The sequence below is a fragment of the Geotrypetes seraphini genome, chromosome 10 (assembly GCF_902459505.1).
Source record: "Geotrypetes seraphini chromosome 10, aGeoSer1.1, whole genome shotgun sequence".
Lineage (NCBI taxonomy): Eukaryota > Metazoa > Chordata > Amphibia > Gymnophiona > Dermophiidae > Geotrypetes > Geotrypetes seraphini.
In genome coordinates this window covers 126448587-126465144 of record NC_047093.1, presented here as the reverse complement: position 1 = coordinate 126465144, position 16558 = coordinate 126448587, and the positions used below count along the sequence as shown (strand labels likewise).

Genomic DNA, 16558 nt, shown 5'->3' with positions numbered 1-16558 from the left:
TTTGCACCCCTTTCTGAATCTGGGGATGTGCAGATTTTGTGCCTCGCTCACTGTGTCTTTGAAAAAAGACCAGGCATGTTCTACTGTTTGCCATTTTTTGGAAGTGTTCCTAAGTTTCTTCCTTACCATTTCCCTCATTGCTTCATAGTTTCCTTTCCTGAAGTTGAAAGATGTCGCTATGGTTCTCTTTCCGTTCGGTATGCCTACTTCAACCTTGAACTTGATCATATTATGATCACTGTTTCCCAACGGTCCCACTACTTCCACTTCCTTTGCAGGTCCCCTTAGTCCATTTAGGATTAAATCCAGAGTGGCATTTCCTCTCGTCGGTTCTCTAACAAGCTGCTCCATGAAGCAATCTTGTATAGCCTCCAGGAATTCTGTCTCCCTAGCGCATCTTGAGCTTCCAAGACTCCAGTCTATCCCAGGATAGTTGAAGTCTCCCATAACAACTGTGTAACCACTTTTGCATTCTCGCTTCATCTCGGCATCCATTTCTTTATCGCTATCTCCAGTTTGCCCGGGTGGACGATAGTATAGGCCCATCTTTATTTCATGCCCTTTCCTACCCGGTATTTTAACCCATAGCGATTCCAGTTTGTTGATCATCTCCGCTGTGTCCATTCTTGTCGATTGTATGCTTTCTTTTACGTATAGGGCTATTCCTCCTCCTTTCTGACCTGACCTATCCCGGCGATAGAGCTTGTACCCCGGCAGTGCTGTATCCCATTTGTTTTCCTCATTCCACCACGTTTCAGAGATTCCAATGATGTCTATGTCCTCTGCATTGGCCATGGCTTCTAGCTCCCCCATTTTGTTTCTTAAACTCCTTGCATTAGTATATATGCAGTTTAGATCCTGGCATTTTGTCGTCTTCATTTCTTTTCCCTGTGCTTCAGTCTTTGGTGTCTTCTCTTTTGCTACAATCTTTCTAACCTCCTCTTCTGGGTTAGTTGACTCCTGTAATTTGTCTCTTGTTTCTTCCCTGCCTTTTTTCCCCTTAGTATCTTCACGGGATACCTTTTTCCGAATCATCGACGCTAGGTCGACTGTCGGCTTTCCCCTTTCTCTTAGTTTAAAGCCTGTTCTATTCCTCTCTTGACGTTGTTTGCTAGAAGTCTTGTTCCCGCCACGCTCAGGTGCAGTCCATCTCTCCTGTAGAGCTTGCTCTTGCCCCAGAACGTTGTCCAGTTCCTCACGAAGTGGAACCCTTCTTCCTCACACCATCTCCTCATCCATGCATTTATTGATTGTAGTTCTTCCTGCCTTTTCACATCTGCCCTCGGTACCGGTAGGATCTCTGAGAATGCTATCTTCTGGGTCCTCATCTTCAGTTTCCTTCCTAGAATCTTGAACTGTTCTATCAGCGTGCCTCTTCTGTAGTCTCTCCTGCTGACATCATTCGTCCCGATGTGGATCATTACTGCGGTCTCTTCCGTCTCCGCTCCTTCCAGGACCTTCCCAATTTTGTCCACGATGTCCTTGGTTCTCGCTCCTGGGAGGCAGGTCACCAGTCGATCCTCTCTTCCTCCTGCTATGTGGCTGTCCACATGCCTCAATATCGAGTCTCCCACCAGGATCGCTGACTTTCCCTTCTTCAATTTTCTTATCGGTCTCAGGTCAATGTCCTCGGTGTGCTTAGCTCTCTCTTCTTCTGGGCATCGACTAGCCAATTCTTCCCCCTCGTGTGGTATTCTTCTGTGGGTGTCTTCTTTGAGGTCATCTGCTTCTTGCTCCCCCTTCCAAGTTGGTGTTGCATCATCTCTCATCTGGAGTTCGTTCTCTTCCACCCTCCTCCTGTATGCTTCCTCAATGAATTCCTCGAGTTCCCTGACTTCCTTCTCGATGTGTTTCTCACTCCTGAAGTCTTCAAATGCCCTGGTAGGGTCCTCCGTGGTGTAAAGTCCTTCTAGCTCCTGTATCTTGTCCTCAAGTCGCTTGACTTCTTTCTTCAAGCTTTTCAGCTCCTGACACCGACTGCATACGTATGACTGTCTCCCCGAGGGGAGGTAGTCATACATATGACAGTCCGCGCAGAACACTGGAAAGCTCATCTTCTGGTTACCTTCTGCTTCCATCGGGGTTACTACTTTAAAAAAAAAACAGATAAGTTTACGTGTTCCTTCGGTGCCTGCTTCCTTCTGCACCTGCTTCTTGCTTTACTGCCTTCTGCCTTTGTATGGACTGCCTACGCTCTACCTTTCCTTACTTTTGTTTGTGTGATTGTTCTTTCTGTGCCTGGTGCCTTTGCACAACCTTGCCTAACTTTTGCTTGTGCTCTAGAACATCAATATGCCTATTGGAAAAACTGAACAGCTGGTGTGCATAGAAACTCCATGCTAACAGAATATCACCAAGTACAGAATAGGTTACCAGAAACTAAAATAAATATGTAATAAAAATTAAACTGAAACTCCAAGAAGAATGCAGTATAATGCCAGATAAATAGAAACAGCAATGTAGTTCCCCATACTGTGCAAATATAAAGATGGCAGATATAAATTCCAAAACCTGATATATTCCAATGACTAAATTACAAATAAAATTGTTTGGTCATTTTAATTTTCTAATTGACTTACTCTGGGTCTCTGCTTTCTACTCTCTTAATTCTTTTTCCAGGGTCTCCTGCCCATTTGCCAATTCTTTTCTCTCCCCTACATCTATCTTTGACTCCAGCTGTGTGGGACCAGGATAATTAAGATTGAAACTTAATACAATAGCTCACTGGTAGCCAGTATTGCAAAAAGTGGAGTATTATGATTATACAGGTGGGAGTAGTGGAGTGAGTGAATAGCCATGTTTTGCACCACTGGAGGAAGTGTATGGTCTGTTTTCATATCCCATTTAGGCCCCCTCATTGTGAGATCATCAAGGTGCACCTGCAAGGTAGAATGCCACAATTAAAATATGTACTTGGATTTGAACCCATGACCGCTAGAAAATGAACACAGGGCTTTTACCCAGCAAGCCACAGCTGCTTCCTTTCAGTTATGGGTGATCCTAGCCATGTGAAGGTGAAAATACCTGACAGATCAATGCTTAGCAGATCCCTAAGCTATCATATCAGATGTGAGGAAGAACAACATTAGTGGAAGCTTCTGTGGTTCAATGGTTAAAAGCCTTGTTCCCATCTTCAGAAGTCATAAGTTCAAATCCCAGCACATATTTTAATTGTGGCATTCTACCTTGCAGGTGCACCTTGTTGATCTCACATTGAGGTCAGCATTGTGCAGCTGCACACCTCCATTTGCAACGAAGTAGAAGCCATGCTAAGGTCTGTATCTTTTTCAGTTTTTAAGCTTTTGCAAATAAAGTTATGTATGCAATCTATATATTTTTTTCATGTGCTTTCATTTGCTTTTAGTAATGAGCTGATTGGAGCACTATTTAGTCAGAAAAAAAGGGTAGCTTTTTAGCAATAAACCTAAAGCTGTTTTTCATGTGCTGCGCTTCAGTTAATGCATGTTTTCCTCTAATTAGCAAATAGCATTCCTGTTTATCCACAAAAATAGAAGGTTTTGCATGCAATATATTTGTTTTGATGTGCCCTGTTTATGTGGTGCCTTATTAAATGTATTTTGAACTTAATAAAGCAAAATTAAAAACCCAGAGAGCTATTTAGCAGATTGTATTAAGGATGTCCAAACTGTGTCTTAAGTTCCTTCCATAGAACTCAGGTCTATCTGAAGCCCAAACTATGCTCAAAAGTAGACCTGGTTTTCATTCGCCTACAATGTAGGCATAAGATGGGCGCCCTAGGTCCCTCAACGTTATGGAAATGAATTGAAGGACGTCTATATCGAAGCCTCGCCCAAACCATGCCCATTCCACGCCCACACCTAATCCGTTAGGCGTGAGTTTTCCCAATGGGCGTCCATGAAATTGTGGAGGCGCCTACAAAGTGGCATCCACATCCTTTGGTCACCCATGTGCCAATTATCGCTCGTTAAGACCTTAAATGGCTCATTAACCACTTAGTTTGGAAGCCTAAGTCCTGCTCGGCATTAGACAGGACTTAGGCGTCCTTTATGGAATCAGGGCCATTGTGATTTGCGAGGTATCAAAGAATAATAAACTTAAACTTCTGTACGAAATATTTCAAAAACTAACATGACAGTATACATCTCTTATGTGAAACCCAGAATATTTAAATATCTTGACTAGAGATGTTTGCAGAAGATCTTAACTATGCTTGAATGTCAGATATCTCTGAAGGATATTAGATCTTTGTTTGCTAAGGAAGCTCTTTGCTAAGAGGATAACTCCGAAAACTGTTTTCCCCCCTTAAGCCTTTAGCAACATTTTGTTTCCTTCTTCTAGTGCCTCCAAGAATCCAGCATGCTCCTCGTGTAATGAAAGTTCCAGTTGGCCATTCAGTAGACATTCTATGCAATGCTCAGGGGACTCCTCCCCCAGAAATCACCTGGTTTAAAGATAGCAGTGCAATGCTGATTGACGGGGGACACTATAGGGCTGCTAAGGATGGAACACTGAGCATTGAAAAGGTTCAGCTTTCAGACTCTGGTGTTTATAAGTGTGTTGCTAGTAATATAGCTGGCAGAGATGAAGCAGAGATTACTGTGCAAGTCCAAGGTAATTTGCTATACTTAAATTGGAAGGTTTTTTACAGTCCATATTTATCTCTCTATAACCCACTTAAAATAAACCAGGATCATAGAAACGGAGGGTGAAGCAAAAAAAAAAAAAAAGTAACCCCTCGAGTATTTTTTGCTATTTTTCTCTGCAGCCACTAGGAATTTCAACATGAAATTTTACTGCGTTATTTGTTACTGACTACGTTTATGTACAGAGTGGAATGAGATGATCTTTAAACAAAGGCAAAGTTATAGACTTTTTAGCATGACCACCCAGTGATTTTCTTGCATTCAAAAATGTTTGTACTGTAAAATTACTATTTGTTTTAAAGGGAAAAAAAAAAAGTCAGGGTACCAACTCACTGTTAATAACATCACAGTGAAGAAGCACTTTGAAGAAGAAAGGAAAATGGTAAAACCAGAGGACATAATTTGAGGTTGAGGGGTGGTAGATTCAAGAGCAATGTTAGGAAATTCTACTTTACAGAGAGGGTGGTGGATGCCTGGAATGCGCTCCCGAGAGAGGTGGTGGAGAAGAAAATGGTGATGGAGTTCAAAGAAGTGTGGGATGAACACAGAGGATCTAGAATCAGAAAAGAATAGTAAATATTGAAGAACTAAGGCAAGTACTGGGCAGACTTGCACGGTGTCTGTATATGGCCTTTTGATTAAGGATGGGCTGGGGAGGGCTTCAATGGCTTGGAGGGTGTAGATGGGCTGGAGTGAGCTTTGGCAGAGACTTTATCAGTTGGAACCCAAGCACAGTACCGGAAAGAGATTTGGATTCTTGCCCAGAAATAGCTAAGAAGAAAAAATTTAAAAAATTTAAATTGAATCAGGTTGGGCAGACTGGATGGACCATTTGGGTCTTTATCTGCCGTCATCTACTATGTTACAATGTTACTGCAGATGATCTGGGACAGCCTTCCACAGGGACAAATGGGCAAGGCTGATAAGAACTTCCCAAAGCGATTGAAGGTCTGTGTTGAAGTGGGGTTAGTCACCTTGAGTATTCACAATGGCTGCAGAATTCTGACACATTGTTAGTTGAACCGTTTCAAAGATGGTATTTTTACCGTGTTTTATCTTGAACATTTTTAACATGCAAAAATGACTAGGTAGTAACATAAAAATGTCAGTAGCATCAACATACAAGGGTGGTTTGAAAAGTTTGGTTAAAAAAAACAAGTTAAAATATATATTTTTAAAAACCAGTTATATTTCTCAACATAGTCTCCATCGAGGGTTGAACACTTGGGCCTTCTATGAAACCGCGATGGCAGTTTTTAGCTCAGGGAGCCGCGCTGAATGGCCTGCACTGCTCCCAAAGCTGATTGAGTTCCTATGAGCGTCAGGAGCTGCACGCTTAAAACCGCTATCGCAGTTTGATAGAAGAGGGCTTTAGTCCAGCGAGTATTCAGTTTTTTCATCCTGTCGGAAAAATTGTTTTTAAAAATTTTTTTAAAAATATTTAACTACTTGTGTTTTTTTTTTTTTTTTTTTTTTACCAAACTTCAAAACACCCTCACAGCTTGAGATAATTAAATGTTATTTAACAATAATATGCGAGTATGATGACTAATTAACCCCCCCACCCCCGATTTTACTAAGCTGCAGAAGAGGTGCTAAATGCTCCAATGCTGCGTCGATGCTCATAGAATTCCTACGAGCACTGGAGAAGTGTTGGAGGATTTAGCACCCTGGGCCATGGTAGAAATCTCTACCACAGCTTAGTGAAAGAGGGCCTAAATATATCAAATATCTCACTGAAATTCAAAGAGTTGCTGAGAAAACAGCAAAAATCTCTAGGGGGGTTACTCCTTTTTTTTTTTTTTTTTGCCACACCTGGTACATATGATCTTAGGCTCCACTACTGGATTTTCCTAGTGCTGTTTGGGTAGTCGGTGTATGTGGGGAGGGGGGGGGGGGTGCAATGATTTTCTACAGAATTGTCTGTATAATGCCAGTGAAAATTAGTGACTGACTACAGTTAGCAGCATTTAATAATAATAACAGTTTATATACTGCAGGACCGTGAAGTTCTAAACTAAACTAAGCCTTAAGTTTATATACCGCATCATCTCCACGGAAGTGGAGCTCGACACGGTTTACAAAGCTTAAAAATATAAGAAGAGAGGGGAGAGAGAGTTTACAAGAGCATATGAAAAGAGGGGACGTAAGTAGGAGAAGAGATGATATATGTTAGAGAAAAGCCAGGTTTTCAGTTGTTTTCGGAACAGTTGGAGGGAGCCCAGGTTCCGCAGCGGGATAGTGAGATCGTTCCAAAGGCCCGTGATTTTAGAGAGGAGGGATCTTCCCAGTTTACCTGCGTGGAGGATGCCATGTAGAGAGGGGAAGGATAGTTTATGTCTGTGGGCTGATCTGGTGGTAGCAGGCGTCAGGGCGAAGAAGGATAGAGGGATTAGGGGCGGTTTACAATGATTAGAAAGATGCTACAAATTGAATGGAACATTCCTAGTTAGAGATTAGTGGCTAACAGTTTACGGGATCAGATTTAGGGGAGAGATTGTGATGGGAGCAATTGTACAGATTCATTACCTAGGTAATTCAAGAACAGGTATGTTTTTAGGTGTTTCCATTTATGTAGGTAGCAGATACTCTTACCCAAATAAATACCTTTAAATGTGGACTGTACCAGCTGATAGTCAGCTGATGGCGATGAGTGTTTTGCTGACCTCTGCCACCATTATTTCCAGATAGTCAGTGCCATCAGGCTTCGACCTTGAAAATCAAGGATTTTTTTTTTTTTTTTTGTGATCCAGCTAACATATAGCTGGTTATGTCAATATTCGGCCCTAGACTGCGTAAGCGAAACCACTTAAAGATAGGACTGCTACTTACGTGACCCGATTTGAGGGGGGCTGAACATCACCGCTTACCTGACTCCACCCCTGGAATGCCCACAAGTTACACACTTTTGAATTTGCCACCAACCAGTGGTTTTCAGCGGAGACTGCCAGTTATGTGCCGCTGAACATGACCAGATAGCGGCGAACGCAGGATTTAATTGGTTGGAGGCTGTTTCAGTTTGGTTAAATCATTTTGGATATCAGCCAGAGAGTGCTTTTCTCCAGAAGTAATTTTATTAATTAATTTTTTATATCATTAAGGAGCCCTTTTAATAAACTGTGGCCAAATGTGCAGTTACCGTAACTGAACACTGGATTTTACTTCATAGTACCAGCAAATTTAACATGGCAACTTCTCTCTCCTCTCCTAAGGCAGCCGCTCCCCCGACAACACGCTCACCACGTACAAGGACGTCCTGCGTGCTTGTACGTGGTGAGCGTGTTGCCGGGGGAGTGGCTGCCTTAGGAGAGAAGTCACGCGCATGCTCACTCAGGATGGCCAGTTTAGATGGGAGCCGGGAGAGCGCTGACGGACGGCAGAGGCATCACAGAAGCAGGAGGGCAGCCGCATAGGGACCCGAGGAAGGAAGGCAACACTTGGAATGGCTGTGCAGCACCCGCAGGCAAGTTCTTACCCCTGGGCCACCATTGCTGAGTGCTCGTTTATCGGGGCAGTGCTCGGTTTACGAGACAAAAGTTTGCCGAGTGTTTTGCTCGTCTTGCAAAACACTCGCAAACCAGTACACTCGTAAACCGAGGTACTACTGTATTTGTAAAGGACATTCTGCGCAGAGTGCCTTTAACAGAATACTCTCTTATTGGCACCTAGCTCTAAGTGGTTAATATGGTTTGGTGAAAGGGCCCCTAAATTCTTTGTTTGAAAGGAAGAATATATATTTCAGTGATATCTTTAGAGTGCTTATAATCTAGGTTTTTAGTTTTCAAGTACCCTGGGGAGATAGAAATTGATGAAATTAACATCCTGCTTTGAAAATCTCTTATTTTTGACATTTTTCTATAAATCTCTAATCAGAGATGGAATGGGGCAATCTGGGCTTCTCATAAATCAAGGTAAAATTAACTATGCTCCGTAAACTTTATACTATTTAGGTAGTATAAGGATCACACGTTAACATTTAGGTACAATGAGGTCAAAATGTTTTTCTCAGCTCTATATTTCCATGTAGTTGCAAATTATTGTTGCTTTGTTATTCAGAACCACCTACTTTAGAAGATGTGGAACCTCCATACCATACTCCATTCCAAGAGAGAGTGGCCAATCAACACGTCACATTCCCATGCCCAGCAAAAGGTACACCTGTGTTTCATCATGCCATGCATGTTTTCAAGATGCAGTTGATCTAAATATAAAAATGATCTCTGCAAATATTTAATGAACTTAAGTGGCTGTCTAAGGTTGTCTCACAAGAACTTAAGAATGGCCCTACTGGGACAGACCAAAGGTCCATCAAGTCCAGCATCCTGTCTCCAACAGTGGCCAGCCCAGGTCCCAAGCACCTAGCTGGATCTCCATAGCAAAACATATTCTATGTGTCTTAATCTAGGACTAAGCAGTGGATTTCTCCAAGCCATTTCAATAATGGCCTATGGACTTCTCTTTTAAGAAATTATTCAAACCTTTTTTAAATCCCGCTAAGCTAACTGATTTCACCACATTCTCTGGCAATGAATTCCAGAGTTTAATTACACGTTGTGTGAAGAAATATTTTCTCTGGTTTGTTTAAAATCTACTACTTTAATACAGTGGGTCTCAACCCTGTCCTAGGGGACCCCCCAGTCAGTCAGGTTTTCAAGATATTCCTAATGAATATGCATGAGAGAGATTTGCATACCTGTCATGTCCATTATATGCAAATCTCTCTCATGAATATTCATTAGGGATATCTTGAAAACCCGACTGGCTTGGGGGTTTCCCTAGGACAGGGTTGAGAGCCACTGACTTAGTAGCTTCATCGTATGTCCCCTAGTCCTAGTATTTTTGGAAAGAATGAACAGGCGATTCACATCTATCTTTTCCACTCCACTCATTATTTTATAGACCTTTATCATATCATCCGTGAACCGTCTCTTCTCCAAGCTGAAGAGCCCTAACCGCTTTAGCCTTTCCTCATAGGGAAGTCGTCCCATCCTTTTTATCATTTTTGTCGCTCTTCTCTGTACCTTTTCTAATTCCACTTTATCTTTTTTGAGATATGGTGACCAGAACTGCACACAGTATTTGAGGTGTAGCCATATCATAGAGCGATACAAGGACGTTATAACATTTTCATCTTTTTTTTCCATTCCTTTCCTGATAATTCCTAACATTCTATTTGGTTTTTTAGCAGCCACCACACATTAAGCTAAGGGTTTCAAAGTATTCTCAACAATGACATGTACATCCTTTTCCTGGGCAGTGACTCCTAGCACAAAACCCTGCACTTGCTCACATTAAAAGTCATCTGCCATTTTGATGCCCAGTCTTCCTGTCTCACAAGGTCCTCTTACGATTTAACAACTTTGAACAACTCTGTGTCATCAGCAAATTTAATTATCTCACTAGTTATTCCCATTTCTAGATCATTGATAAATATGTTAAAAAGCAGTGGTCCCAGTACAGACCCACCATTTACACTCACTTGAAATAACCCTCACACAGCTGAAAATTATATCAAAACCAAAAAAGCTGTGAATGTCTCTCTATTGAACCAAAGACTTGCAATAAATAAACATAGATTAGAGGAAGTAAAAGCCTCAGAACCCCGTTAGAGAAAAGACATTCTCTAACTAGCGAGGGCAAGGTTAACGTCATTGGCAAAAAACCTCCTCACGCCTGCGATACAGCTAATGTTCAATAGTGTTTAACAGTAATTGTTAGTGAAAAATCTTGCAGTTAGCAGAAATAAATTAAACAAAAACTTGTTTCTAGCATAAAATCTTGCCGTTAGCAAAGTGAATTGGACAAATATGCAATGCTGTTAGATGTTGTTATCAAACACTGTTAACAAACAGTGAACGTTATTAATTTCTGTTAGCATAAACTTGATAAGTTTTAGAGAACATCATATGCCAGAACTTATCTGTAAGCTTCTCCGGGCTGCAGTCCCTGCTCCCTCCGACGATGGCCAAAAGCGTTTCGCTGAAAGGCTGCTTCAGGGATAGGGAGAGAATGCATTCAGTATTCGGCACTAAACTCGTTCTCACTGCCCATGCTACAAAGCCCTAGTATTTACCCTTCTCCATTGAGAATATTGACCATTTAAACCCACTCTCTGTTTTCTGTCTTTCAACCAGTTCTCAATCTATTAAAAGGACATTACCTCCTATCTCATGTCTTTCTAATTTTCTCATAAGTCTTTCATGAGGTACTTTGTCAAATGCCTTTTGGAAATCTAAATATACAATATCAACTGGTTCACCTTTGTCTACATGTGGGGTATTTCTTCCCTTCCTGATCAAACACTGCATCTAATACTTGATACAAAGATAGAAAAACACTTTTGATCATTTTTTTGACATGGCCATTTTTGCTTACCTTTTAGGCTCTCAGATCATTGGGAGCCATCTTCTAGGGCTAATTATTTCCATTTTAACCCCCACCATCACATTCACTATTACAGCAGTAGTCCTTGACCAGTGACCATAGACTGGCTCTCACTTGTACCAGGTGTATATTGTAGCAGGGCTGAGGTCTGCCAACTAGACAGGACACTCAACTTCCGTCACAGGTACAAGGATCAGCAATCCTTGGAGTGGCCACAAGGAAATGGCTACCTATGCTGCATAAAGGGCTCAGTTCTCAGCACAAGCAAAGTTCAAAATATGTATTTTTCCAGTTAACAGCTCACTGGATATCCTTTAGCAATTTATAACTGTCCATTTTTTTAGCATAACTCCCTTATGTAGCTTATACAGTTTCATGAAACAAAACCCACAAAAATAGTCTACAGTGGTCCTTCTCACATTGCAAGTCCTTTCCTTCAGATCAATCTTTATAGCACAAAGTCTCTGGATCTTCGCGTTCCTTCCACTCTGACTCAGGGTCAACACTTTGACTGCCCTACTTGTCTCTGGACTCTCTCTTGTACCTATAAAATCACTGTGCACTTTTTGAAGAATACTTTTGGTAAGTTCTCAACTGCCTGCACACCACAAACACCACACTGACCTACTTCTATACCTGGGTCAGTGGGAGGGGAACCATTCCACCCATGTGATTAAGATAGTTCTAATCCCTCCCGAAGTTCCCCATGTATTATGTGATTCAGTTATGTTAGGGCTTTCTGAATACTTGAGGGGCTAATAAACTTCTAGTACCAAATAACCTTTTATCTCATCCCCCCTTCAGTCAGCAATATCTTTATCACAGCTGACAGGGACCTAGCATAGGCAATCACTGCACATTCATTCCATTCAAATACTATTTTAGCTGAATACTCTGACTGCTTTACATTTTAGTCTCAAGGACCATATACTTTGTTACAGTTCTTATCAAAACTTCAAACAAAATATTACTCACATACACTTTTTGCAGGCACTCCTTCCCAATCCTTGGCCATCTCACTCTCTGTAGCATCAGGGAAACCTTCCTCCACTTCCATAGAAACCTCCTCAGCAGAGAACCATTTCTCCTCATCTGTGTAGGGGGATGTGTAGTCCTCTTGGCCCACTTCAGGATAGACCTGTTCCTGTACCAGGCCTTTTCTGGCTTGGTGCTGCCCTGAAGCTACATTCCTGCCAGGCTTATTGTTCCTTTGAACAAGGCCTCCCTGTGCCAAAGGCACCAGAGCTCTGCTAGACTTTTGACGTTCTGAGCTTAATGGAGTTCCCTCCCTGCAGAGTCTGCCTGCCTGATTGGATTCCCAGATGTGCCTAATTTCCTACTCTGGGAATCAGCATGTTGTGCCTTTAGCACGTTTCTTTCTGCCCTAACTCCTTTCTTAATCCTTTCTGGGTCAGCAATCTCTGCCTGTTGTCTGAACTTTGAATTAGTAGCCTTCTCATAAAAAGGAATAATAAGGAATGCTTGTGGGAAGCTGTTCTTCACTGCAGGATCCCCCTCTGGTGGAACTCCCTGAATTTCTTTGGGGATGGCCACCAGTTTGCAGAGCTAGTTTAACTCTTTAATGACAGGTACAGCACTAGGTATGCATCATGAATCCAGCCGGTAAATTTCAATGTTGCATGATTACTGAGACTCCATTTCCCCTGCATTGTAGATACTTCCTATGCATCCTCTCCAGGCCTAGTTGGCTCTAGGCAAAAGTAGCTGGATCTGGAATTTGAACTTGAGTTAAAAGGGGATAGATTCCATACAAACATAAGGAAGTTCTTCTTCACCCAGAGAGTGGTAGAAAAGTGGAACGCTCTTCCGGAGGCTGTTATAGGGGAAAACACCCTCCAGGGATTCAAGACAAAGTTAGACAAGTTCCTGCTGAACCAGAACCTGCGCAGGTAAGGCTAGTCTCAGTTAGGGCACTGGTCTTTGATCTAAGGGCTGTCGCGTGAGCAGACTGCTGGGCACGATGGACCATTGGTCTGACCAGCAGCGGCCATTCTTATGTTCTTATGTTAGTTTGCAGAAATTCCACTGAGCCAGTGTTCATTCTGTTTGCCCTTCAATCCCCTAAAGAGCATCAGAACACGGGATGCCACTATGTTTGTTCTCTTGCTTCCACTACCCTAATCTTGTGTATCCTCAAAAGCCGCTTGCTGCCAGAATGCAAATCTGTTTATTCAGCATTTTTTTTTTTTTTTTTCCCAGTGCTCTAGTTCCCTCTTAAAACCTTAAAAACCTCTCTTGCCATTCTACTTTTATCACTTTTTGTTGCTAGGTGTCCCAAAGCCTACAGTGAAATGGTTCCGTCATGGGAAGGAACTGACGGGCAATGAGCCTGGCATTTCCATTCTGGAGGATGGAACTTTGCTGAATATTGCTGCAGTGACACCGCATGACAACGGAGAGTACATGTGTGTTGCCGTCAATGAAGCTGGAAGCACAGAAAGGAAATACACACTGAAGGTTCATAGTAAGTATTTTTCTCTATTACTACTTCCTCCTCAGGCTCATTCCCTTCACAAATTGCATTTCAGCTATTTTTAGGCTTTAAAAACTCTCTTAAAAAAAATTGGAGATGAGGGAGAAACGATTGTGAATGCTCAAATTTTGCTAAGTTATCTTTTTACTAAAGTGCACTAACTCCCTCTTCTACGAAACCGCACTAGAAGTTTTTAGCGCAGAGAGCCGCGCTGAATGGCCCGCGCTGCTCCCGATACTCATAGGAACTCAATGAGCATCAGGAACAGCGCGGGCCATTCAGCTTGGCTCTCTGCACTAAAAACCGCCAGCGCGGTTTCGTAGAAGAGAGGGTAAATTATTGTGCATTAGTTGTTAAAATGAACACATGTAACTGTATGGGCATGAACACCAAAGTGAAAGTCCAATCTATCCCACAAGCAACTCAGAAAGGAAATGAAACAACAAAAGTGGAATATAGGATCTGGATGACAGTCAATTTTTTCAGTAAATCAATATTAAGAATCCCAAATAAAATCTGGTATTATCAAAAAGGAGACCCAACACAGTCTGTGTTTCAGTATTTTGGCCCAAATTCTCTAAACTGCTCCATAAGTTAGGCAACAGTAGGTACCCTACTTCCGCCTAACCTTATCCTCCCTTTTACTAAACCGCGATAGTGGTTATTAGCGCAGGGAGCCGTGCTGAATGCTTTGCGCTGCTCCCGGCGTTCATAGAGTTCCTATGAGCGTCGGGAGCCGCGCGGCAACGTCTCCGAAGCCCTTTAAATCCCTATGGGCTTCGAGGCAGTTACCGCAGCTGCCTGTCTAAACGGGTTTGTCAAAGAGTCCCAAACTAGCATGTGAATATGCTGCACACGTGAGTTTGGTTTCATCCCCTGGCCAGTGTTGTTTCTGATAGACATAATGAGGGAGGATGCATCTTCCATGTACCAGCTGAGAATACATTGTCTAAGCTGGGACCAACTAATCTGTCTTACACTGTATTACAGTCCCCCCTGAAATCCGGGACAAAGAAAAGCTAACAAATGTGTCGGTGGTGATAAACCATTCAACAAGTATATTCTGTGATGTATCTGGCACTCCATCGCCTATTATCACTTGGTACAAAGATGATATCCAGGTAGGACTTACAGCACTTATCTTTTTGTACATACTGGTTTTAGACATTCGAGTTGTGCAGCTGTTGCTAACACGACATTTGCTGACTAACTTTGGGATACGAGTTATTTCTCATGTTCAATAACACTTGACTGCCATTCTGTGTAAACATCCTGTATAAACAGCGCTTATCTGAGCAGTGATAAACGCAGTGCTGTCAACATTTCAGCTTTCTCACATGCATTCCGCTGAATGCCAAAGGCATTTTCTCCAAAAAAGAATTATAGCAAGAATGGAATGCGTTCCAAAATCGTTTATGGGAAAGTGTAATCAAGGCTGAAAACCTAACAACAAATAGAAGAAAGCTAACAACAAATATACACAAAACAAAAAAAGCTGTCCTCACCAAGTGGCTCCACTATGATAAACCACAGCAATCTCACAGTTGTCATGCTAAAATTAACTTCTGGCGGTGTGAAATCAGGTCCTCTTGTGTAATAGAGCTTGCAGGATACCAATAATTTCTTTTCTTTCTTGACATAATTCCCATTGTCTTATACCTGCCAAAAACCATTGACGATTATTAAATAAATATGGTATTACTTATGCAAAATGAACTTTTTTCCATTTGGGAGGTAATTGTATAAGGAGCCGGGAAGTCTTAGGTTGCAAGTATGCATGTATGCCGGTATGCATATCATTTAGAGGTGTTATGTGAACATGTACCCCTGTAAATAACAATAATCCAGTTCGGCAGGCATGTCTTTGATAATGTGAAAACCAAAAAAAGAAAAAGTCTCCCCTCGCCCAGATGGGGAGGGGGAGGGGGCAGAGACAATCCTGGCACCGAACCAACTGAGAAAAATGGGAGAGCAATGGAGGATGAGATGTCCGGTGTCAGCATCTATGAGCCAAACTTGGTTTTTCTTATTACATAGAGCTTTTTGGACCCCTGTTCGTTTACATAAATTAGATAGTTCCAAGTCTAATAGATGGGACTTTGGATCATTTACTTTACTATTGTCCCTTGATACTGCAGTTTTGGAGGTCTATTTGGGACCAAGTAAATAATATGTTAGAGAATCCAGTGGCTTTATCTTATGATACTATTTTATTTGGTACACTTATGAGAGCTAAAAGCCAATTATCAATGAGAAATAACAAGCTTCTATTAGTAATGACAGGGGTTGCCATGCAGCTTATTTTAAGAAATTGGAAAAAAACTGGGATAGGATGAATTACTCATTTTGGTGGGAAACCCTGTGTTATACTTATAAAATGGAACGTTGCATGGCCATACAACAGGGACGATTTAAGAATTTTATGGATGTTTGGGAGCCATTGGCTAAATACAGAGAAGGTGGAGAGGGACAGATTCTTCAGACTAGCGGGGACAACAAAAACAAGAGGGCATTCAGAAAAATTGAAAGGAGACAGTTTCAAAACGAATGCTAGGAAGTTCTTCTTCACTCAGAGGCTGGTAGATACCTGGAATGTGCTCCCAGAAGAGGTGATAGGTCAGAGTACAATATTGGGTTTCAAAAAGGGATTGGATGACTTCCTGAAGGTGAAGGGGATTGAAGGATACAGATAGAGGGTAACTATACAGGACACTAAATGAATGAGGAATACACGATTTAGGTAAAGGATCACTTACAGGTCATGGACCTGGTCTGACCCGGCAGAGGCAATGCTTATGTTCTTATTTTCTTAAGAATAACTGATTTTTATTTTATAGACAAGTAAACATACACATCCTGGGGGAGGGGTGGAGGGTGAGGGAAGGGAATGGAATTGGAATTGATCCAGGGATTTTATGAATAGTTTCATGAAGGTTTTGATATATTTGTTTATTAGCTGGGAGGGTGGGGAAAATTTCTCTGTGCAGTAATATTTGTAAGTTTTGTTGTGCTTATTATATAATGTACAAATATGTGAATCATTTATTGCGCATTT

At 41.8% G+C, this 16558-nt stretch overlaps 1 protein-coding gene across 2 annotated transcripts in view; it reads left to right on the top strand.

Moving 5' to 3' along the window:
• Positions 1–16558, top strand: part of HMCN1 (hemicentin 1) — a 461110-nt gene that overhangs the window by 163038 nt on the left and 281514 nt on the right. For both annotated transcript variants that reach the window (XM_033960229.1, XM_033960228.1), the window contains exons 24-27: positions 4321–4593; positions 8682–8777; positions 13300–13494; positions 14494–14624. In XM_033960229.1, the coding sequence (XP_033816120.1) occupies positions 4321–4593; positions 8682–8777; positions 13300–13494; positions 14494–14624 (695 nt within the window). The remainder of the gene's footprint in view (positions 1–4320; positions 4594–8681; positions 8778–13299; positions 13495–14493; positions 14625–16558) is intronic.